Source organism: Tachypleus tridentatus, chromosome 3 (assembly GCF_004210375.1).
Source record: "Tachypleus tridentatus isolate NWPU-2018 chromosome 3, ASM421037v1, whole genome shotgun sequence".
NCBI lineage: Eukaryota > Metazoa > Arthropoda > Merostomata > Xiphosura > Limulidae > Tachypleus > Tachypleus tridentatus.
In genome coordinates this window covers 94685613-94711435 of record NC_134827.1, presented here as the reverse complement: position 1 = coordinate 94711435, position 25823 = coordinate 94685613, and the positions used below count along the sequence as shown (strand labels likewise).

General features: G+C 36.1%; 1 protein-coding gene across 3 annotated transcripts in view; it reads left to right on the top strand.

Annotated features, from left to right (window-relative positions):
- The window catches only part of LOC143247504 (dachshund homolog 1-like), a 109757-nt gene that overhangs the window by 45446 nt on the left and 38488 nt on the right, over positions 1–25823 (top strand). The window contains exons 2-3 of one of the 3 annotated variants that reach the window (XM_076495741.1): positions 18310–18434; positions 24190–24481. The exons of 1 other annotated variant lie outside the window; for it this stretch is intronic. In XM_076495741.1, coding sequence (XP_076351856.1) covers positions 18310–18434; positions 24190–24481 — 417 coding nt within the window. The remainder of the gene's footprint in view (positions 1–18309; positions 18435–24189; positions 24482–25823) is intronic. One more of the 3 variants, XM_076495742.1, reaches the window with a different exon arrangement.

The following is a 25823-nucleotide window of genomic DNA, read 5'->3' as shown; positions in this document are numbered from 1 at the left end:
CTACAAAACTAACAGTCAGTCCTATTATTCGGTTCAAGGAGCCAGACAAAGCCCTTGTAGCGGTGAGTGTTGTTTGGTGACTATCCTCCTGGTCAGAAGATCAAGAATTAATAATATATATGTCTCGTTTTTATAAGAAAGTATTATATCGTATAAAGGTCGAGCAATACCAGTAAACCTTTTAACATATATATATTTCAAAAGAAAACGAACAAACAAACAAAAAACAGTGAACTTGCTTGTTTATTTTATGTTAAAGCAACAGCTACACAATGGGTTATGAATAGTTCCATCACGAGTATCGAAACCCGTTTCTGGCATTACAAGTCCGCAGGTATGCCGGTGTGTCACTGGGGTATGGGGAAAGGGTTTTACCGGGCTTCCGTTTCTTTATAATTAGAGCTGGTAATTAATGTTAACATTCATTTTCCTCCTGAGACTTTAATTAAAGATTTTAGTTGTACGTTGTTAAATTATTCAGGATATTTCACAGTACACAACGTTGTATTGGTAAAATCAGCGCTTCAGAAATTTAGATACTCCAATCTTACTTCTCATAACAGTTTTGCTAAACACTGACTACGGTGATATAGTTTAGTATACTTAAGCCTGGCTCTAGCTTTATATTCTTCCGTTTGATTTCCAACTCTGACTTGTGCAATTTTATTTGGAAAGGTAAGTTTCACTTATAATTTGTACATTTTGTATTGTTACATTTGATTTCTCTCTTATGCAGTTTTTATTTTTATTTAAAAGTAACTTCTGACTTGTACACTTTTGTGTTTAAAATTCAAGTTTAACTTCTAATTGTACAGTTTTTTCCTTACATTAAACTCTTATTTATTAATATACAGTGTTCTATTCTCAAGTTTGACTTACGACATGTATAGTTTTATATGCTCAAGTTTGACTTATAACACGTGCAGTTTGATATTATTAAGTTTGACCTATAGCATGTATAGTTTTATATTCTCAAGATTGATCTCTGGTACATATAGTTTTATATTATTAAGTTTGACTTATAACATGTACAGTTTTATATTCTTAAGTTTGACCTATAACATGTACAGTTTCATATTCTTAAGTTTGACCTGTAACATGTACAGTTTTATATTCTTAAGTTTGACCTGTAACATGTACAGTTTTATATTCTTAAGTTTGACCTATAACATGTACAGTCTTATATTCTTAAGTTTGATCTATAACATGTACAGTTTTATATTCTTAAGTTTGACCTATAACATGTACAGTCTTATATTCTTAAGTTTGACCTATAACATGTACAGTTTCATATTCTTAAGTTTGACCTATAACATGTACAGTTTCATATTCTTAAGTTTCACTTCCGACTCGTGTAATTTATGTTTCCAATTCTGTCTGAATTTTCAATATATTTTAGGGTATATCTCAGTTCTCGGTATGCAAATTGCTGTAAATGGTATGATTATTTAACCTTTGGGGTTTATATATACTCTTTACTTAAAGTATTCACAACAAAGACTTTAATTCTCATCGATTTTACTTATAAAGAAGGAAGAATAAGAAATACATGCTACAAATATTTTTATATAACGAATACAAAGTAGCCAAATGTAGAACATCGTAATCTGAAACGATCCAAACGAAACAAAACTTAGCAGTAAATATTTTACTTTTTAATCAGCGCTCCATAGTATTGGTCATGACTCAATCATTACAGCCAGATTAGGTGGAAAATTATGATATACTGAAAAGGCCATACCAAAGTTTGTGTTCATTTAAGTGACGCTGTGCGCATAATATTAACGTTTGTTTTACTGTACAGTGCGCATAAACCGTCTCTGTGTACCGCACTGCTGGCTTTGTAACGAGGTCGTAGATGAGGTTATAATAGTACGTTTTTAACTCCGTAAATTCACTTTAATTCATTAAAAAAAACAACAACAACTTATAACTCTCGCATTTCTTTGTGTCGTCAGAACTGGTGACCAATTATCTTTGTATCTGAGTGTTAACGAATAAAATAAATGGCGTGGTTATATCGGTTTTATCATATCTTTTGTTCAGTCCTACCAGGGTGTTTTTGAATCGCCGAAAGATTTTAGATCCTTTGTTTTTCCAGCGCGTGACTCATCTTCTATTTCCCAGAATACCTTGTGTTTTTTAAAGTGTTAGTTATTATGTAGTCTCCAATGCTGTAATTTCCCTTTTCACAGAAACTGGACATCATTTCTTTTCATCCATCCTAACTATCACAGATAGATAGTTACGCAACTCTATACTAGCTACAGTTGTTTGCAACCACATACCAGGCAGAATGTTTTTTTTTTTTTTTTGGGGTGAGAGACAACAGCTTGTTGTAATTGCTTCTATAGCCGTATTTAAGAACGTCAACATTATTTTTCTACTTGATTTGTGCTGAGAGTTTTGTTTTGTTCTTATTGGATACTTTTACCACGCGCTTTTTCCAATAGAAATAATAACTCAATGTTAGAGCCCAACCCATACGTCGTTTCCTCGGGCTTTGTTGACTAGTTCAGTTGATACCTATACACGACTAGTATTATTCATATCTAAAAGTTTTTTGTTGTTTTTTTAATCACCCATTAAGCATAGATAAATTCGAATACTTTAGAAAGGCAAACAAAAACAAGCTAACTATTCACACGTATAAATGATTTTATTCAGGAGTCTGTTCAGATTATAGTTAAATAAAACGGTAGAAGATAGTGCACCTCTTTTTGCATGATTAATAAATTGGATTGGCTTGTATATACGGTGTATCCACGACCCATCCTGCACGTGACCTACATCAGGATTTCAGCAGACACTGTAACTGTATCGCATGCTCTGCAGGTCTACATCAGACTTTTATTAGATTATATAACCACATCACTTGCCTGTACAAGGCCTAGTTAGGGGAGATTTTAGTAGATTGTGTAACCACATCACTTGCCTGTACAAGGCCTAGTTAGGGGAGATTTTAGTAGATTGTGTAACCACATCACTTGCCTGTACAAGGCCTAATTAGGGGAGATTTTTAGTAGACTGTGTATCCACATCACTTGCCTGTACAAGGCCTAGTTAGGGGAGATTTTAGTAGATTGTGTATCTACATCATTTGCTGTACAAGGCCTAATTAGGGGAGATTTTTAGTAGACTGTGTATCCACATCACTTGCTGTACAAGGCCTAATTATGGGAGATTTTTAGTAGACTGTGTATCCACATCACTTGCTGTACAAGGCCTAATTAGGTGAGACTTTTAGTAGACTGTGTATCCACTCACTTGCTGTACAAGGCCTAATTAGGTGAGACATTTAGTAGACTCTGTATTCACATCACTTGCTGTACAAGGCCTAATTAGGTGAGACTTTTAGTAGGTAATATATCCATGTTTCTCGTTGCATCAGATATTTTAATAAACGGTGTGTCTATATCACGTGCTGTACAACATACCTGAAGAAGGACATTGCCCGAAACGTTGTATCGACAACAGTATATCTATCTAAATATATATATCTGTAGTTTACTTTTTGGTAGTTTTACCTTCGACATTTTTATTTTACTTGCTGTACAAGTCCTACATCGTCTGCACTTTTAGTTCTCATGGCTTTGTGGGTATAAAAAGAATGATGAATGTTTGTCTCTTTTCATATTGTTTTTGCTGGTGTGTATTGTGACATTAAGATACATGTACATATATTTTTATCCATGTTTGGTAGCTACTCCTTAAATGAGTATTGTTATTATTAAGTAGTGTGTTCTTTGTTCATTGTGCACTTTTCCTTTCTTAACGTATTTCGCGATTTTTTAAATTTTCTTTTATTTTTTTGCTGTGCGCAATAATAAGAGTTTATAAATGTTCAAAATGATTTGGCCCGGCATGGCCAAGCGTGTTAAGGCGTGCAACTCGTAATCCGAGGGTCGCGGGTTCGCATCCCCGTCGCGCCAAAACATGCTCCCCCTTTCAGCCGTGGGGGCGTTATAATGTTCGGTCAATCCCACTATTCGTTGGTAAAAGAGTAGCCCAAGAGTTGGCGGTGGGTGGTGATGACTAGTTGCCTTCCCTCTAGTCTTACACTGCTAAATTAGGGACGGTTAGCTCGAGTAGCTTTGTGCGAAATTCAAAACAATCAATCAATCAATTATTCATTACTTACATTTCCACGTTTCTTCGTCCTTCGTCAACTTCTAGGACTGAAACTCACGTCCGTGTTAAATAATCAGAACAGGTTGCTTCTACGCTATCAATGATAATAAGACGTAGTGTAACTTATTTTATAAAAACGACAACAAAAACATCTCAGGTCAAGATGTTTCGGAATAAAAGTATTTGTAAAAACGAATTTTTTAAAAACTTAGATCAATATTTTTGTGTTGAAGACTAAGGGTTAAATCGAGATCCTTTGTGTTGAGGGTTAACTACAGGTTAAATCAAGGTCTACTGTGTTGGGGATTATGTAAGATTGAATCAATATCTTTCCTATTGAGAATTGTAGAAGAATTAAATCAAAGTAATTTATGCTGAGGATTAGGGTTAAATCAAGGTTCTCTATGTTGAACATTGTCTAAGGGTTAAATGAAATCTCCTGTGTTGAGGATTAGGGTTAAATCAAGGTCCTCTATGTTGAACATTGTCTAAGGGTTAAATGAAATCTCCTGGGTTGAGGATTAGGGTTAAATCAAGGTCCTCTATGTTGAACATTGTCTAAGGGTTAAATGAAATTTCCTGTGTTGAGGATTATGGTTAAATTAAGGTCCTCTATGTTGAACATTATCTAAGGGTTAAATGAAATTTCCTGTGTTGAGGATTATGGTTAAATTAAGGTCCTCTATGTTGAACGTTATTTAAGGGTTAAATGAAATCTCCTGTGTTGAGGATTAGGATTAAATTAAGGTCCTCTATGTTGAACGTTATCTAAGGGTTAAATGAAATCTCCTGTGCTGAGGATTAGGGTCAAATCAAGGTTCTCTATGTTGAACATTGTCTAAGGGTTAAATGAAATCTCCTGTGTTGAGGATTAGGGTTAAATTAAGGTCCTCTATGTTGAACATTATCTAAGGGTTAAATGAAATCTCCTGTGTTGAGGATTAGGGTTAAATTAAGGTCCTCTATGTTGAACATTATCTAAGGGTTAAATTAAATCTTCTGTGTTGAGGATTATTTAAGAACTGAATCTTTTGAAACGTTTTAAAAGTTAGCTAACATTGTTGAGGATTCACTGAGAGTTAACAGGTAGGGGCGTAGATCCTGGAGGGGATGGGTGGTATACGTCCCCCCCTTCATGTTAGGTGGGGGTATGGTGCATACAATCATTCCCCCTACAGTTTGGTCTGTTGAATTGTTTTATTGCATCACAGGCCTACAAATTGTGTGTTTGTTCTTGTGATTCTCGTGTTCTTACCAATCGAATTACATAATTAGGCCTAGATGTAGGCTTTTTCAGTAGCCGAAATGTACATCTTTAATATAGGCGTGCTTCTAAGCTTTTCGATCTAAGCGATAGTTCGTAAGTATCAGTCAGTAGGCCTAAGTATATATGCAAGTATCGTGGCAACAAGATTACTTTGTGACTGCATGTTTACAACTTTCACGTTCACGTAGAGATTACCAATTTGCAAATTGAACAGTCCACATAAGTGGTTGCAAAAATCATCCCCCCCCTCGGGTGTACAAAATCTACGGCCCTGGGATTGACCACACGTTATAATGCCCCACAGCTGGGGCGGGGAATCGAACCCGCGACCCTTAGAGTTTATGAGTCGAGCGCGCTAACCACCTGGCCATGCCGGACCTTGACCTAAACCAATAGTAGAGCTGTAAATCTACCCACAGTTATATGTTAATAACAGGCTTTGAGAAGATCTCAAAGTTCAGGATTTTGTGAATCATGTTATATTTAACAGGTTTTACAGCTGCGTCAAGACCTTAGTTAGTGTCGATGGTTACGTGAGAGATAGTCAACAGACCTAATGAGGACTTTAAGATATTTTTGTTGTAACCTATGTTCAGTAAACATTGAGAACTGTGTTAATTTCAGTAAGCTTTGTAGCGAGCATGTTTGGTGCGACCGGGATTCGAACCCGCGACCGTCAGCTTACGAGTCGAACGCCTTACCCCAACTGGCCATGTCGGGTCTGCTACCTTGGCAAACATCTCTCGTATCGAGTTTTGAAAATAAAGTGGCAGGTTGATGTAGAAAACTCTAGAAGCAAGTTATGACGTAGTTAGAAGACAGTGTAGCTAACGTTTCCAGTGCCGAAACGTTTAGCACAGTAGAACTGAAATTACGACCTTGTGTTCACGTGAATAATACAAATAGGCCACAAACCTTCTGAATGATTTTATTACCCGATTAAATAGGCTGTTCAACCACTTTATTTCTTAACCGGGGGTTCTGCGGGTGGGCAGAGAAAGTGATAACAGCGTTTTCAAGATCCAGAACAGTGAAAACACGAAACTATCAGTCAATAACTTTCAGGGTTAGTGACGTAAAACTTTCTGAAGAACAAGTAAAAACAACAATAAACCCTTTACTGACACCAATTTGAAGTAAAATTGAACAATGTTATTGAGGAAACGCTATTCATTTTTTTACGTACAAGTTGAAAGTGGTTTCACTCACAAATAGTTTTTATACTATTTATCTTTTTGAGAATTTGTTTTTTACTATATCTTAACGTAACTAAATATACATTTAAATTTATTCTCATAAATTACCCACGCACACATACGCACCATAAAATAAAAAGAAATAACAGTACGACCCCAATTTATAACTGCAATTAACGAGGCACACTTTTATTGAGGGCTGTAAATGTTGCAGCCTGGAAACGCCAAACCTGGTGAGGTTCGTGCTGTTGAGGCAAGAAACAGATGTTTATTCTACTTGTCAACCGTATAAAAGTACACTACAAAATTCCTATCAATTCCCCTTGACAAGGTAAATAAAAAGTTGGACGATGAACTGTAAAGACCGGGACACAGCCGGTTTGATGTGATACGGTGGAGACCTCGCGAGTGTCGCGTGCTCACATTGGAAACACTTAAGCATATACTTTAGGACCTACGGTGCACTGATTTTTCTAGTTCGTTTCTACACGAGAATAGAATGGTTTCCAATATACCGTGCAGGTGAAAGATGTGGAAATCGGTGTAAATAGAGTTGTAAGGCTACAGACAGTAATGGGGAATTGTTTCTTGTCAGATTATTGAAATACAAGCAACAATGTTTACAAGTGATGACAGATGAGTTTTTTTTTTACCTCTGTAAACCACTAAGATTATATTATTAGCGTTGTTGTTACGTCACTGAGTGATTTGTTCCTGATGTTGACTTATTGGTTATAATATTATACTATTTATGCGAAATAGTATAGGCATTTTCACAGGTGCAGAATTTTTGTACTGTTTATACCTGATGTGAAATTTGTTTTCGAAGATAAATCCTAGTGGTACGTGATGAACGGTTATTAAGATTATTAACAGTCTAGGAACCACTAGCTTTCGCCCAAAACCACGCAGGGTTATTTGAAATATTTCTGTGTGCTACAACTTGCAAATCGGGCTGGACAATTCCTGTTGATTTAGAACTAGTAATCCAAAAATTACAAGAATATTGGTTGAGTTTGGTTTGAATTTCGTGCAAAGCTACCAAAGGGCTATCTGTTTTAGCCGTTCTTAATTCAATGGTGATAGACTGGAGACTAGGCAACTTGCCAACATCACACACCGCCAACTGTTGGACGATTCTTTTACCAACGAAGAACGGGAACGACCGACACATCATAAAGCCTCGCGACCAAAAGGGCGAGCATGTTTGATGATTGGGATTCGAATCCGTGACAAGCAGACTGTGAGTCGAGCGTTTTAACCCCAAGGTCATGCTGGCTTGACCTTTCCGGAATTTAAGGAAGTAATAAAAGAAAGGAATTACGAGCACACGTTAGTCCACACAAAACACAATAACATTGTATTGATCAGGTTCTGTGAAAATAAAAATAGTAATATTAAATGAAATTGTCTAATAGTTTAAAAGATTAAAAATTAAATGATTCGTGACGCTTTAGCTGAAATACAATGGTATTCACCCCACGTGATTCGTAGTGTTGTACTGTAGTTTTTATTCTTACATAAGTCTAAAATAATTATAAACTCACAAATGAGCAATAAAACACCAGCAAAAAAAAAAAAAACTCTCAAGGAATTTACTTACAGATATTCTTAAGTAATTACAATTAATTTTTATATACATTTAGAATGTGAACAGATAAAAAAAAATAAAGATTTCTGAGTATAACAACAAGGGGTGTGTGTGTGTGTGTGTGTGTATAAAAATCACAATGTTATCATTGTTATGAACACACATAGAACCCCGTGATTAAGATAGGCTTCCTCTAGTCGAACAGGGTAATCATTCTGTATTACACTTTTCTTATCCTAGGGCAGACCGGTTTTACTTGTCGTCTCTAGAGTGCGCCTTACGATGAAATCTGTTACAGGAGCCAAAGGGTTACAAAAAATATGTCAAAGTTGCGTTCACTGAAGCGTTATGTTGTGGGTAGAATATTATTAGGTAACTTATGTGTATGTACGGTAATCACATTTTATTTCTGTGCTGTCAGTCCGTCTGTCTAACTATCTCACATAATAAGTTGAGTACGCTTTTTTATCTCCAGGATTCTCTATTACCCAACAATCTTTTCGTTGGTGAAAGAGTAGTCCAAGAGTTTGCGGTGGGTGGTGATGACTATCTGCCTTTCCTCTAGTCTTACAGTGCTAAATTAGGGTACGGCTAGCGCAGATAGCCCTCGTGTAGCTTTGCGCGAAATTCAAAAACAAAACAAAACAAAACAAACTTAACAATCGGTAAACCCACTCCGAAACATTTTACGCAATATCGTAACAACATTTGCGTATACATTAAAAAGTAAATGTGCTACTCCATTTTAATTAAAAGGTATCGAACAATTGTGATACGATTGTGACAGCGTTTTGAGTAGTAAAATCTGACTATAAAAAATTAAGTTGTCATCTATAATCACTAGATGGCGCTGTGATAGTGTCTGCTCGGGTTCCGTGATTTCCAAACAAATAATTTTCTGATTTCTAAAGAACATGCTTGTGATAATTTTATACATCTGTGTTTTGATAGTTCAGAAGGTTTTAGTGTCTAGAACACGCTCATTTTTATATATATAGACTGGTGTATAGCGTTAAAAGTGGCGGGGTAAGTACAACCAACCCCACCCTCACACTTCATACATACATAGCTGACTGAAATATATACATTTTGCGAAATCTAGTTTGACCAACAAAGAAGCAGAAAAGTGCAGTTGAAGCAGTCAAATGTCGGTAAATTCCTTTATGAGCTAATAAAAAAAAATCAGATTATTCACGAAATTAATTGTATTTATCGAATAATTATTGATGGAAGTCGGTTATATTAACAACTTTTAATATATAGCGAAGCCCGTAGGTTTTGGTAACGCTACTTTCGAACAATACCTTTCATGTAACGTTGTTTAGAATCAACAGTATAAGGTAATATTGTTGTTAGTCTTTGTATTGAAAATATGAAATGAAGTGTATAGATTGGAACAATATTTGTGCATTTCTTAATTTAAGATTAAAGACGTGTGTGTAATTAAGTACGTTAGTAATTTAACAGAAAACAGCTTAATTTATTTTCTATAATGATAAAGTATATGCACTCAGCTGTAGGTTAGGTAATTCCACGCTACATCCTTACTTTAGGCTTATGATACCAACACTCATTATACTTATAAGGGTTCACGTCACCTCCTACCTCCTCACGGCATCCTTCCACTCCGTCACTAAATCGTAATGAGCGAACAGTATTCTATCTGGATAAATGATTGTTAGATTTTATAACTCCTCCTGATTCGAGAATTCAAGCTTGACGTGACACACACTGGCTTTTCCATAGGTTAAATATTTCACTGGCAAAAAAATATTTACAAAAACAGATGATAAATAGTTAGTGTTTACTTGATCAGTATTTATAATCTGATTATGTCACAAAGGGGACATGAGTACTATATATTCTTAAGTTTAACACTAAACTTCCACGTCGTAAGGTACTGATAGACGAGAAATGTGATAAGTGGAAACGTATGTTACATGATATTACATGGTGTTACAAGTGAATAACTGCCTCTTCACAATGTTAAAATTATATCAGTTGGTTGTTCATGATGTTTAAATATGAAAATCGATCAGCTGCTTATAAAGTATAAATTCGTTAAACACTCATAAAGCAACAAATGCATTCATTGACGGTTCCTAATGTAACACATGTACTGTAATAATCCGTAGTTGTTTACTTCTAGTAGTTCAAATGTAAACTTACTCGTGTAAACAATGTAATAATCTATAGTTGTTTACTAGTTGTAGTGGCTGAAACATTCACTTACTTGTGTAAACAGCGTAATAGTCTGTAGTTATTTATGTCTATGGGTTGAAATGTTCACTTACTTTTGTAAAGAGTGTAATATTTTGTAGTTGTTTATGTCTATGGGTTGAAATGTTCACTTGTGTAAACAGTGTAATATTTTGTAGTTATTTATGTCTATGGGTTGAAATGTTCACTTACTTGTGTAAACAGTGTAATATTTTGTAGTTATTTATGTCTATGGGTTGAAATGTTCACTTACTTGTGTAAACAGTGTAATATTTTGTAGTTATTTATGTCTATGGGTTGAAATGTTCACTTACTTTTGTAAACAGTGTAATATTTTGTAGTTATTTATGTCTATGGGTTGAAATGTTCACTTACTTGTGTAAACAGTGTAATATTTTGTAGTTATTTATGTCTATGGGTTGAAATGTTCACTTACTTTTGTAAACAGTGTAATAGTTTGTAGTTGTTTACTTGTAGTCGTTGAAATGTTCACTTACCTATATAGACAGTGTATTAATGTGTCTGTAATTGTGTACTTCTAGTGGTTGAAATGTTCACTTACCTATATAGACAGTGTATTAATGTGTCTGTAATTGTGTACTTCTAGTGGTTGAAATGTTCACTTACCTATATAGACAGTGTATTAATGTGTCTGTAATTGTGTACTTCTAGTGGTTGAAATGGTCAGTTATATAATAGTGGATCTGTAGTTGTGTAATGCTAGAAAGAGTTCAGTAAGTCTTTGATAGACTGTTTAGGCACAGTATTTATGATGAAACTTAGTAGAATGGACAGCAACTGCTTGTTGTGTCTCCACAACAGGCAGTTGCCATCCATTCTATAATGCTTAGTAATTATATCAAAGAATATTTTGGAGTTTCGCCACGTTGTTTGTGTCCATGTTACATATGGACTATCATAATGTTTCACATATTTAGACTGTTTTGAGACTTCATATTCGGATTATCCTAACAATTATACTGACGGATATCATGGGTTTCACATATCTAGACTTTTTTGAAACTTCGTAGTTATACCTTACTATCCGGATATCATGAGACTTCATAGTTATTCCTTACTATTCGGATATCGTGAGACTTCACAGTTATACCTTACTATCCGGATATCGTGAGACTTCATAGCTATTCTTTACTATCCGGATATCGTGAGACTTCATAGCTATTCTTTACTATCCGGATATCGTCAGACTTCATAGCTATTCTTTACTATCCGGATATCGTCAGACTTCATAGCTATTCTTTACTATCCGGATATCGTCAGACTTCATAGCTATTCTTTACTATCCGGATATCGTCAGACTTCATAGCTATTCTTTACTATCCGGATATCGTCAGACTTCATAGCTATTCTTTACTATCCGGATATCGTGAGACTTCACAGTTATACCTTACTATCCGGATATCGTGAGACTTCATAGCTATTCTTTACTATCCGGATATCGTGAGACTTCATAGCTATTCTTTACTATCCGGATATCGTGAGACTTCATAGCTATTCTTTACTATCCGGATATCGTGAGACTTCATAGCTATTCTTTACTATCCGGATATCGTCAGACTTCATAGCTATTCTTTACTATCCGGATATCGTCAGACTTCACAGTTATACCTTACTATCCGGATATCGTGAGACTTCATAGCTATTCTTTACTATCCGGATATCGTGAGACTTCATAGCTATTCTTTACTATCCGGATATCGTGAGACTTCATAGCTATTCTTTACTATCCGGATATCGTCAGACTTCATAGCTATTCTTTACTATCCGGATATCGTGAGACTTCATAGTTATACCTTACTATCCGGTTACCGGAAAACCTTCTTCTCTGTGTCCAAGATTTGATGCTAAGTTTACGATTGTTTTATGTTGTTTTTTTGTGTTTTTTTTTGTAAATGTTACTTCCAATTGTTTTTCGTACAGATAAAGATATGAAAAGTCAATGAATCCGCCAGAAAACAGCCTTTGGTAATTTTTGAAAGTACGTGGTAATATGATTGCATATAAGTTTTATTATTATTATTTTCAGAAATATTTTTTTTATTAATTTCATATTCACCGCTGGTACTAGCGATAAGTTTACGGATTTACAACGCCAAAATGAGGGGTTCGATTCCCCTCGGTGGACTCAGCAGATAGTCCGATGTGACTTTGCTGTTAGAAAACACACACACATTAATTTCATCAATACAAGGTAATAACAACATGTGATTTTCGTCAATAGCTAATCGTTAACTGCTTGATTTTCTATTTATTTTGGATATGACAGGGAACGGCTTGCTAACTTAACCCTGTATTGAATGTTGCTCCACATGCAATTCCGTGTGGATACAAATAAAGCACACCTCTTTTTCCCAATACGAACACACGCGCGTGCGCACGAGCGAAAGCGCACACAAAAACAGTACTTTTATTGAAACTGCTGTTCAGCCATTTTATTTCGAACAAATCGGTTCATTGTCGTGGTTCATAATGACAACACAAACCTTTAAAGCATCCGCAGCCGTGAACAATGATTTGGATTTGTGTTTTTTGTTGTGTTTTTTTTTTCTGTTCGCACGCGAGTTCCAAGTTGTATATAATGAACGCAACCCAAAGGGGATTAAACTTTTAATAATGTTTTTACATAATTGTGAAGTGTGTGCCATTTTGTGTATGAAAAACAAAACTATTATATCCTTCTCTTCATTTATAACACTGACCACTCTGTAAGCGGTCGTTAACTAGAACGTTTCCTTTTAAAAATAGTACGTCACAGTTTGGTCAAGGTGGCGCGTGAGATATGGTGTTATCTACCAATCTATCACTAATTGTTCACTAATTTTAAGGTTTTTCGTCCTTGCATTGGTTAAAATTTCTAAACGTTTCTTTCAAATCTTTTATTCGTTTATCTATTTCTCTAGATGTTAATACGTAGGTGTCCATCCTACGATACGGACACAAACTCACTGAGAAGTACAGAAATGGCTTATAGGTGGGTGTGCATGAGTATGTACCTATTAATGACATAACAGGTTCCGCCCCTCATTTAAATAAAGTTATTTGCAGACGAGAGGTAAATATACTGCTTATCTTTTTAGTTTTTGTTAATAACTTGTTTTACAGAGACTCCTGAGTGTATTCTTGCTGAATGTTTATTACTGGGTGGCCCCTAGAGTAAGGGCATATTGTTCCACCCTAATCGTACGACAGGGCCTTTATGAATACGTACGTGTCTGGTACCCTTTGTCATCACGTACGTGGGTATACGTGATCAACTGTTGTGTTAAGACATGAGTCAGTAATGAAAAGAGGCCGTTTTCGGTGTCATTTCAGAGACTGATCACAAAGTATTCTTACGCCATGACAAATATTTCGAGAGTTTTGGAATACGCAGAGCTAATATAGTGACCTTACCTGACATCTGAATAAAAGTTGAAAATAACCAAAGATTTCTCCCACTGTGACCCGCTTTGGTATTGATGAAATTTGCCCCCATCGGTATATCTGCAGACTTACAACGCTAGAAACCGGGTTTCCATACCCGTAGTGGGTAGAGAACAGATAGTGAATTGTGTACATCCGCCCTTTCACTCTTTACAGGGCCTTCTTCCACAAAATGGCCCGGCATGGCCAGGTGGGTTGAGGCGTGCGACTCGTAATCTGAGGGTCGCGGGTTCGCATCCCCGTCGCACCAAACATGTTCGCCTTTTTCAGCCGTGGGGGCGTTATAATGTGACGGTCAATCTCACTATTCGTTGATAAAAGGGTAGCTCAAGAGTTGGCGGTGGGTGGTGATGACTAGCTGCCTTCCCTCTAGTCTTACACTGCTAAATTAGGGACGGCTAGCGCAGATAGCCCTCGAGTAGTTTTGCGCGAAATTCAAAAACAATTACAATCTTCCACAAAGCCCTTGTGAGACCTTACCACCTGCGTCAAAGATCTTCCATCCATTTGTTTTCCAAAGTTCAAATGTTCCTAACATACCATTAGGACTAGAAAGTTTTGATTTATGTGTATCATATATTTCTGGTTCTCTGAATCTTAATTAAAGTTTGACTGTTATCTTTATTTGAATGCATAGATGATCTGTTATTAAAGTTACTAGAGTACCGTTAATACATAAGTCGTTATTAGCTGTTGTTAACTTTTGTAAACCACCCAGTCAAACCTATGGTCAGACAGATTACACTTGCAAAATTCTGGACAAGATGGTATCTTAATGTATAAAGATACAGAAGTGTGTATGTATGTAAACTACGTATTCTTGGCAAATTTTCGGTGTTGAGTGTTAACACTTTCCTGATATCAGATCATGCGCCAATGTTGGGGGTTATTACCTCTCCTATAATGTCATTCTGTCGTGATAAAAAGTGGATATTATAGTCTCTGTTTTGTATATGCTCGATTCAAAGTAAGCTGTCAAGGTCACAATAAGCTTCTTATAATTATTGTTTTGTTAGTGAACTTACACACAATATCCCCCCAGCTTGATGTATTTGTTATACACACTAATCCCCAGCTTGAAGTATTTGTTATACACACTAATCCCCAGCTTGAAGTATTTGTTATACACACTAATCCCCAGCTTGAAGTATTTGTTATACACACTAATCCCCAGATTGAAGTATTTGTTGTACACAGTAATCCCTAGCTTGTAGTATTTGTTGTACACACTAATTCCCAGCTTGAGGTATTTGTTATAGACACTAATTCCCAGCTTGAAGTATTTGTTGTACACACTAATCCCCAGCTTGAAATATTTGTTATACACACTAATCCCTAGCTTTTAGTGTTTGTTATAGGCAATAATCCCTAGCTTGTAGTGTTTGTTATACACACTAATCCCCAGCTTGAAGTATTTGTTGTACACAGTAATCCCCAGCTTGAAGTATTTGTTGTACACAGTAATCCCCAGCTTGAAGTATTTGTTATACACACTAATCCCCAGCTTGAAGTATTTGTTGTACACAGTAATCCCTAGCTTGTAGTATTTGTTGTACACAGTAATCCCCAGCTTGAAGTATTTGTTGTACACACTAATCCCCAGCTTGAAGTATTTGTTATACACACTAATCCCCAGCTTGAAATATTTGTTATACACACTAATCCCTAGCTTTTAGTGTTTGTTATAGGCAATAATCCCTAGCTTGTAGTGTTTGTTATAGGCAATATTCCCCAGCTTCAAATATTTGTTATACACAATAATCCCCAGGTTGAAGTATTTAATGTAGACAATAATCTTCTGCTTGAAATATTTGTTATGCACAATAATCCCCAGGTTGAAGTATTTAATATAGACAATAATCTTCTGCTTGAAATATTTGTTATGCACAATAATCCCCAGGTTAGAGGTATTTAATATAGACAATAATCTTCTGCTTGAAATATTTGTTATGCACAATAATCCCCAGGTTGAAGTATTTAATATAGACAATAATCTTCTGCTTGAAATATTTGTTATGCACAATAATTCCCAGGTTAGAGGTATTTAATGTAAACAATAATCTTCTGCTTGAAATATTTGTTATGCACAATAATCCCCAGGTTAGAGGTATTTAATATAGACAATAATCTTCTGCTTGAAATATTTGTTATACACAGTAATCCCCAGCTTGAGGTATTTAATATAGACAATAATCTTCTGCTTGAAATATTTGTTATGCACAATAATCTCCAGGTTAGAGGTATTTAATATAGACAATAATCTTCTGCTTGAAATATTTGTTATGCACAATAATCCCCAGGTTGAAGTATTTAATATAGACAATAATCTTCTGCTTGAAATATTTGTTATACACAATAATCCCCAGGTTAGAGGTATTTAATATAGACAATAATCTTCTGCTTGAAATATTTGTTATGCACAATAATCCCCAGGTTGAAGTATTTAATATAGACAATAATCTTCTGCTTGAAATATTTGTTATGCACAATAATTCCCAGGTTAGAGGTATTTAATATAGACAATAATCTTCTGCTTGAAATATTTGTTATGCACAATAATCCCCAGGTTAGAGGTATTTAATATAGACAATAATCTTCTGCTTGAAATATTTGTTATACACAGTAATCCCCAGCTTGAGGTATTTAATATAGACAATAATCTTCTGCTTGAAATATTTGTTATGCACAATAATCTCCAGGTTAGAGGTATTTAATATAGACAATAATCTTCTGCTTGAAATATTTGTTATGCACAATAATCCCCAGGTTGAAGTATTTAATATAGACAATAATCTTCTGCTTGAAATATTTGTTATACACAATAATCCCCAGGTTAGAGGTATTTAATATAGACAATAATCTTCTGCTTGAAATATTTGTTATGCACAATAATCCCCAGGTTGAAGTATTTAATATAGACAATAATCTTCTCCTTGAAATATTTGTTATACACAATAATCCCCAGGTTAGAGGTATTTAATATAGACACTAATCTTCTGCTTGAAATATTTGTTATGCACAATAATCCCCAGGTTGAAGTATTTAATATAGACAATAATCTTCTGCTTGAAATATTTGTTATGCACAATAATCCCCAGGTTGAAGTATTTAATATAGACAATAATATTCTGCTTGAAATATTTGTTATGCACAATAATCCCCAGCTTGAAGTATTTGTTATACACACTAATCCCCAGCTTGAAGTATTTGTTATACACACTAATCCCCAGCTTGACGGATTTGTTATACACAGTAATCCCTAGCTTGTAGTGTTTGTTATAGGCAATAATCCCTAGCTTGTAGTGTTTGTTATAGGCAATATTCCCCAGCTTCAAATATTTGTTATACACAATAATCCCCAGGTTGAAGTATTTAATATAGACAATAATCTTCTGCTTGAAATATTTGTTATACACAATAATCTCCAGCTTGAAGTATTTGTTATACACAGTAATCCCTAGCTTTTAGTGTTTGTTATAGGCAATATTCCCCAGCTTCAAATATTTGTTATACACAATAATCCCCAGCTTGAAGTATTTGTTACAGACAATAATCCCCAGCTTCAGGTTTTTGTTATAGACAATCCCCAGCTTGAAGTATTTGTTAGAGACAATAATCCCCAGCTTCAGTATTTGTTTTATTAATTCAATTTTTATGAACAATGAATAACCCCAACAACTCTGTTCATTCCTCTGTGTAGTTCTTCTCTACAGTGACTTCAACAACAGTATTGTTTTCATGGTTCAGTTGTGCACAATAATTTCCGAGAAATTAATGATGCAATATTTATTTGTTGTTTTAAACGTAAACCTCTTTTTTATTCTATACGTAATAATTTCAAAACTAGGTCTAATAGCATGACGAAGAAGTAAAATGAACAGGATTACAAAGTGATGTCTCCAGATATTTTTACATACATCGTATATTTATGTTTATTTATTCAATGTTCTATGTTTATATATATATTAATACGGAACAAACAAAGGTGGGAACAAGTACAATGCTCTTATTTTTGAACCACTCTGTCTCAAAAGGCCCGTAATAATTTTGTAAAATAAATAGGAATATTTGAAACGTTTAGTTTTTGTTTGAAACGGATTATGGCTCTAGAACTGGAAATACCAAAAGGTATTAGATTTTTGTAGTAACTCATAAAAGGTATATAAAGAAAACATATCCAGTCAGTAGCTTAATGTTTCTGTAAATATAATTTATCGTCAGGAAGTATAATGAAATTAAGGGATTCATAGTGAGAAATGGTGTCATACTTTGTCCACACTTTGTTTTAAAGAAATTTTACCTCATTTTAAACGCTAACTTTAACCATCTCGTTGATGGTTCTGTCCAACAGTTAGCATCTCTAAAGGAAAGAGATTGGTGTAAAGATTTATTCCCCCAACCCCAGTAAGGGTGGACAATCCCCTGTGTTTTTCGACGTAACGGGTTTTCTGACTGTCCAGTTGCAGGCCTGGAAGACCACCGAAGAGGGCTTCGATGGTTGGCATGCCCGCATCACCAACAAGTTTAATGAAGAAAGGAAGGCTTGACGGAGGGTATCATGGCTATGAAAACGGACACATAACTGGTAAGCATTCTCCTCTGACGATTAAACGTTTAGTCTTAGAATTAATAATTATTTTCCATGCTAACCCATTTCATTAAACATGTTACGAAACAGTTAATATAGTTTTATTAACGAATTTCCGCGAAATACTGTTTCTTATTTTTAAGTTTCATTTTCGACAATTCTCACTCAATGTTTTATAGTGGCTGCTTTAAACATTTGAGTTGGTCGTTTCGTTTTCCAAGACAGCCATTAATCAGGCGTCCAATTCCTGTTTACCGCAATGGTCGGAGTTTCACGAACCACATCTCCTTTCGCTGCAGACTGTTTCGTGATAAAAGTAACAGAGAGCTTTGCCTTCGCTGCAGACTGTTTCGCGATAAAAGTAACAGAGAGCTTTGCCTTCGCTGCAGACTGTTTCGCGATAAAAGTAACAGAGAGCTTTGCCTTCGCTGCAGACTGTTTCGTGATAAAAGTAACAGAGAGCTTTGCCTTCGCTGCAGACTGTTTCGTGATAAAAGTAACAGAGAGCTTTGCCTTCGCTGCAGACTGTTTCGTAATAAAAGTAACAGAGAGCTTTGCCTTCGCTGCAGACTGTTGCGTGATAAAAGTAACAGAGGGCTCTGTCACAACTGATGAAAATTATGCTATCGTTTCTCACGTATGTGTTTATTAAACACACTCCTTTTTCTTATGGCTTAATCAAGTACAAGTGACACGGAGTTTATATTAAAATTGTACACTTTGTTATACACGAATTCCGTGTTAACGTTATTTGCAAATGCACACAAACAAACAAATTTTATTTATTGCACTTCTGTATGGCCCGGCATGGCCAAGCGCGTTGTGTTCGACTCATAATCCGAGGGGCGAGGGTTCGAATCCCGGTCGCACCAAATATGCTCGCCCTTTCAGCCGCGGGGGTGTTATTATGTGACGGTCAATCTCACTATTCGTTGGTAAAAGAGTAGCCCAAGAGTCGACGGTGGGTGGTGATGACTAGTTGCTTTCCCTCTAGTGTTACACTACTAAATTATGGACGGCTAGCACAGATAGCCCTCGTGTAGCTTTGTGCGAAATTAAAAAAACAAACAAACAAAGCAAGTGTTAGATTCAAATTAACTTAAGTTGACAAATATGTATATATATATATACATATTTAAATTAATTCGAACTATGAACAAAAATCGAGCGGCACAACAGGGTCGTTTTCGTACATCTGGGTTGAGACTAGATACAACCATATCAATTACACTCTGCTCTAAACATACAGAAATCGAATATCCGATCCTTCAATTTTGACAGTAATTTTTAAAATAGAGGCGCGCGTGGTTGAAAGTGATAAGGTTGAAACTTCAGACTGTATGCTAGGTTTTCAAAAAGGCGTGGGTGATTTTTCAATGTCTAATGTAATAAAGTTTAGCACTGTTTACGTCGCATTAAGAAAACCCTATTTCGCTATACACTGTACCCACGCCTGTTTCGAGTTAAACACCGATTATAAGGTTTTCTAAAACAGAAGATGAAATAATAAGAATTTATTTCGCTCAGCCATATTGTTTGTTGCTACAGATCTCAGAGTGAGAGACACACAGATGCCTATTGACTATTTTACAAAGGAGCTAAGATAAAAACGTGCTCACACAATTTGATTGATAATTCGCTAGAAAGATTTGTTTATTTGTTTTTGAATTTCGCGCAAAGCTCCTCGAGGGCTATCTGCGCTCGCCGTCCCTAATTTAGCAGTGTAAGACTAGATGGAAGGCAGCTAGTCATCACCACCCACCGTCGACTCTTGGGCTACTATTTTACCAATGAATAGTGGTATTGACCGTCATATTATAACGCCCCCACGGCTGAAAGGGCGAGCATGTTTGGTGTGACGGGGGATCCGAACCCGCGACCATCAGATTACGAGTCGAACGCCCAAACCCACCTGGCCATGCCGGGCACACAGATTTGTATTTAGCCCTAGAATTATAACTAGCCTTTAGTTCCGTACAGCTAAGCTTGGAGACGTGTTTTGTCTTCAAATTATAGTGTCTTCACTGGAGATTGATCATTCATGTAGTTTGTGTATCGGATTTACGAGTAAAATATATAAAAGAAAAACATCTTACATTTTTATTACCGCTAAAAATCGGGTTTCAATACCTGCGGCGAGCAGGATACATATAGCCCATTGTGTAGTTTTGCGCATAAGAACAAAGAAACGAATGTTGCGTTTAAACCCTAAAAATGACAGAGAACACCGACACTTGCATCCCTTTCTTAGCATGTAAATATTTGTCAAAAACTCGGTTTTCGTTTTAAAGTTCTGTATCTAATTGAAGGCGATTTTTTTATACAGACGAAGGAAAAAGACAACTAGATTTGCGAATAACACCAATGATAAAAACAAATCTGGTGTTTCACGTGTTCTTATTGACATGATGTTCTCCTACAAACTAAATGGACGAAACCAGAGATAACATCATCCACTGTTCTTCCCCAAACCCAAACAACAGATTACTAACCCTCTCCATTTATTCCGAACCTCAAACGGGTTAATTTTCGTTTGAATCAATTCTGAAATTTTTCTGCACGTGACATACGATCTGCGTGATGCGCGCAGTTCGTATTGTGCCATCACTTCCGACACGTGCAGAACTTCAGTTCAAAGCTGTCGTCTTTTGCCAGTTTCTCCTGGTGTAGATAGCGTTCCGTTTCAATAATTATCGTGCATGATGAGTCAGCTGCTGACCATTAGTGAGTGCTCTTATGTGTAGTTTGTTGATTGTTCTGGATTAAAACAAAACATGGGTAAGGATCTATCGCACACAAAGCTATATAGTTGCTTTGTGTGAAATGTGTGTGTCGGGGTGCAGAAAGTTTGTTTTTGAATTTCGCGCAAAACTACACGAGGGCTATCTGCGCTAGTCGTCCCTAATTTAGCAGTGTAAGACTAGAGGGAAGGCAGCTAGTCATCACCACCCACCGCCGACTCTTGGGCTACTCTTTTATTAACGAATAGTGGGATTGACCATAACATTATAACGTTCCCACGGCCGAAAAGACGAGTGTTTAGTGTAACAGGGATTCGAACTCGCGACCCTCGGATTACGAGTCAAGCGTCTTAACCACCTGACCATGCCAGGGCCTACAGAAAATCAGTCACGATTTGTCCGTTACGAGGTTTTGCATTTGCTAGGGAATCCCAAAGATTTCTGGTGTTCTAATAAAAATCCTAATTGATTACTCTCGAAATTAGATGTGTTCGTTTTGTTTTTTTGGTTTTTTTAAATATCGAACAGTTAGAGAATTATTTCTCTAAAGGTTTAACGTTTTTCGCGGAAACTTTTACCGAATCGAATCCCGAATCACTAAATCTTGTAACTGTACACCTTAATAATTTATCGGTTCAAAAACTTCGAATTAAACAAAGCACGGTTTTTCTTCTTTTTTTTCAAAACATGTTTTACTCAATTGGCATAGCATCACCTCATTGTCACACTCTTGTGTGAAAACATTTGTACAGAAATATTTAGATGTGATCAAACTGAATTTCGCGCATCTGATGCACATATTTGCTCGCCCTCTATGAAAACATATTGTTGGTCAGCTCTTTTTTTTCCTTCTAATCCTCTTAATCGTTTGGAGAAAAAAAGTTATGTGGGTTGACTGGTTGAGCTACAATAAAGGTTCATACCATCAATAGAAATATGCGGGCTACTTTCTAAAAGGTTTGAATGACAATTTCCATCTTTCCTTCAAGAATTTCAGTCTTCTCCCCAGAAAGCAAACATAATATTTCAAAAGAGAAAAGTTGAAAGTGGCGTAAGTGGTTTTCAATCAATACTGCTCAACGAATTAGCGAGTAGAATTCTGGGAATTAATTTTTAAATTATCTATAAGATGGCGCCACATTTATATTCGTATGTTTATACAGTCACGATATATTTTGAATACCATATCCATAACGCGAACTTTCGTGTTAATTGTTTTGGTGTTTGTTTTTTGTTTCCTTTTTCATTTGCCTTAATATATTTTGGCTAGAAGTAAACCAAGGATAATAAAACATTGGAATGAAATCCTTCTCCGTTACAGATGTATCTGTCATATTTCCGTCCATTGTCAACTTATTGGTAACAATTAGCGTGTGGCCATGTTGACTGAGTATCGTATGACAAACATAAGTTGAAATTTGTCAGTAACAAACGTGTAATTGATTTACTGTTACGTTTGGTCAATACGAGGCACTCAGAAGTGAGATCCGTGTATGTTTGTTACCTGTTTCAACAGCAAGGACCTCATAACGTTTAGTCCTCTGGTGGAAAATTATTGTACCATACCAATCCAGAGCTAATAACTAAGTAGAAATAGCATATTACAACTGTTTATATGGCACTTCTGTGAAAGATCCAATTTTATAATGAATTTTGTGCACTAGATAGTACAGCTGTTGAAGAACACGTAACCTGGATGTGCTGACGCCAGAATAAATATACAGCACAAGATAGAGACGGCACTTGCGTATGTGACGTAGGAGAAGTCATTACAGGACATATGAAATATTTGCCGTTTGCTCTGCTTTATAGGTATGATTACTCTTCCCTTGTCGGCTGTATATCACTGAACTCTTTAATTGAAGGTTGGCCTTAACAGGAATTTTACAGCGTATCCTGCTATTAAGATTCATAGTGGACCGATAAGACCATGAAATATACAAGAATAATATGGTCATAACCAACTGACGTACGAGGTTGTCCAAACACATAGGTCGATGTAGTAAAACATATAAAATTGTACCGTGTACTGTTTACCATATCCTATGTACACACATGTGTATAAATGTAGGCCTGACTCTGTAAGGAACTGAAGCATGTCATAGGCGCCCCCCATCTCCTGACACAGCCAAAAGTTCCCACAGTACTCAGCAGTTTATTACGTCTAGTAGCTTCTGTAGGCATAACTAATAAATTGTAGTTATAACTACTTTGTTCTATCAGAGTATGTCTTTTGGTTAATGGTACTAAGTTAACAAACCTACAAGAATATAAACCAAACAGAACAACATCGTCCTTACTAAACAAGTGTCGTAATGTTTCAAAATTCTTTTTTTTAGGAATTGTGTCATAAAGTTTTAAACATAAACTCCTGGTGATGAGAATAAGAAACAAAATAACAAAAATTGGCAAGTAAATTAAGTTCCACGGAACAAGCCTGCGCTTCCTGGCGGTGGATCCTGAACCTCATTTTTTAACATTATAGATTTGTTGTTTATAAGTATAAACTTTATTAATTTTAAACACAAACACTTAAGTTATTCTGAAATACTTCTACGGATTTGAGCACAACCCTCCACCTGTTGTCGGCATTGTTAAGTTACTCTTGAAAAACCATACTGAATTGTATTTAGCTATTGTGCTATAGTGCAACATCTGTTGAAAGTTTATGGTAATAATTTCAAAATAAAGATATTTAAAGACCCCTAAATTAGTCAATACGGTCCCTCCGCTAGTACAGCGGTATGTCTCCGGATTTACAACGCTAAAATCAGCGGTTCGATTCCCCTGGATGAGCTGAGCAGATAGCCCGATGTGGCTTTACTATAAGAAAAATACACAAATACACATAGTCAATACGGAAAATAAGGTGATGGGATAATATGGGCTTCAACATTTACCAACAAAGTTAATAACATTATCCTTTCCGTTTATAAGTTTGGCCCACACTATCAACATTATATGGTAATTTTGGGATTTAAAGTGTCTCTAAAGATCCTTGTTCTATACAGGCGACCATTTGGACAAGGCGTCATTGCTTCACAATGGCTATAACCAGCATATGGTGGCAGCGGTGGCAGCAGCAGCGGCGGCAGCGGCAGGGGCTCCTCCACACATCAGTCCAATGCCATTTATGGCATTAAACCACCAGGTGTCGCACCACAGCATGATTCCTAGCACAATATCTCCATCCCTCTCAGTTCCATCTAGTCATTCTCATCTTCATGGACTTTCACACCGAAGCGAAGGCGCTGGCGTCAAAGATAAAACCGGACATGGATCGGACATTCACTCTTCGAACAGGTAAGTATACAGTTGGTTTGTTGTTGTTTTTTAATTGAAAAAAAACAAACTTTAGGAATGTTAAATGGTTGTCATAGTTTAGCACATCGTGTTTGTTTCAGAACTTCACAGAACCCACCGTCATCTCTGGGATCACTTCTTTTCTGACTAAATAGTGGGGATTTCACGTTCATTTTCATAACGCGCCTATGGCCTCAAAATTTGGAACATGCTTTAGCGGCTAACCATTTGCCTAAGTTAAGAAGAATACTGAGAGATTTTTTTTTACCACTAAATGTCGTAAAAAGTATATGAAAATACCCAGAAAGTTGTATTTTAACCATTTGAATTAAGTAGTGCAAACAGATATACACGAGTCAAAGACACTCAGCCTGGTCTTACCACTTTTCACACGTGTAATTACAACTTTTAAGAGTCTTAATTTTGATGGGGAGGGGGCGATAATCTGTGCTAATGTGCTTTTAGTTACACACGCACACACATACATATATATATATATATATATAATTAGACAGCGAACGTTGTATTAACTCGGAAAGACTAATTCATTTTTCTTACATGCGAGTATTAGATTGCCTACCCGCCCATTGTATTTGTGGAATCATTGGTGTCCATATCCCGGTGTCAATTTCCTTGTTACCGTATTCTTTCTAGTGCAAATTCTGCACGGCTTTCTATACATGTTACGAGACACACCCAGAGTAATTGTGAAATGATATTCTTTGGTTGGAAAAAAAATATGATTTAACAAAAAGATATAATGCAAACCTTCCTTACAGCCCGGCGTGACCAGGTGGTTAGGGCGCTTGACTGGTAATCCGAGGGTTGCGGGTTCGAATCCCCGTCACATCAAACATGCTTGCCCTTTCAGCCGTGGGGGCGTTATAATATGACGGTCAAAGAGTAACCCACGAATTGACGGTGGGTGATGACAACAAGCTGTCTTCACTTCAAATAAACTCTCCATCGTGCATTGTTTTTGAAATATTTTCAAATGTTTCTCATTAGTTTGTCTCAGATTGTATAAAATATGGATACAGTTATTGTGTTTATTACAAATACGTGATTATCGTGTTTTAATGAGGGTTTAGCGATTGACTGAAACCTTCGTACAGCTTTGATAGTAAATACCAGCATACAGAACATTAAAAACATAATATTTCATGGGGAACCATTTTGACTGATTATTGTTTATTTTGAATTTCGCGCAAAGCTACTCGAGGGCTATCTGCACTAGCCGTCCCTAATTTAACATTGTAAGATTAGAGAGAAGGTAACTAGTCATCACCACCCACTGTGAACTCATGAACTACTCTTTTACCAACGAATAGTGGGATTGATC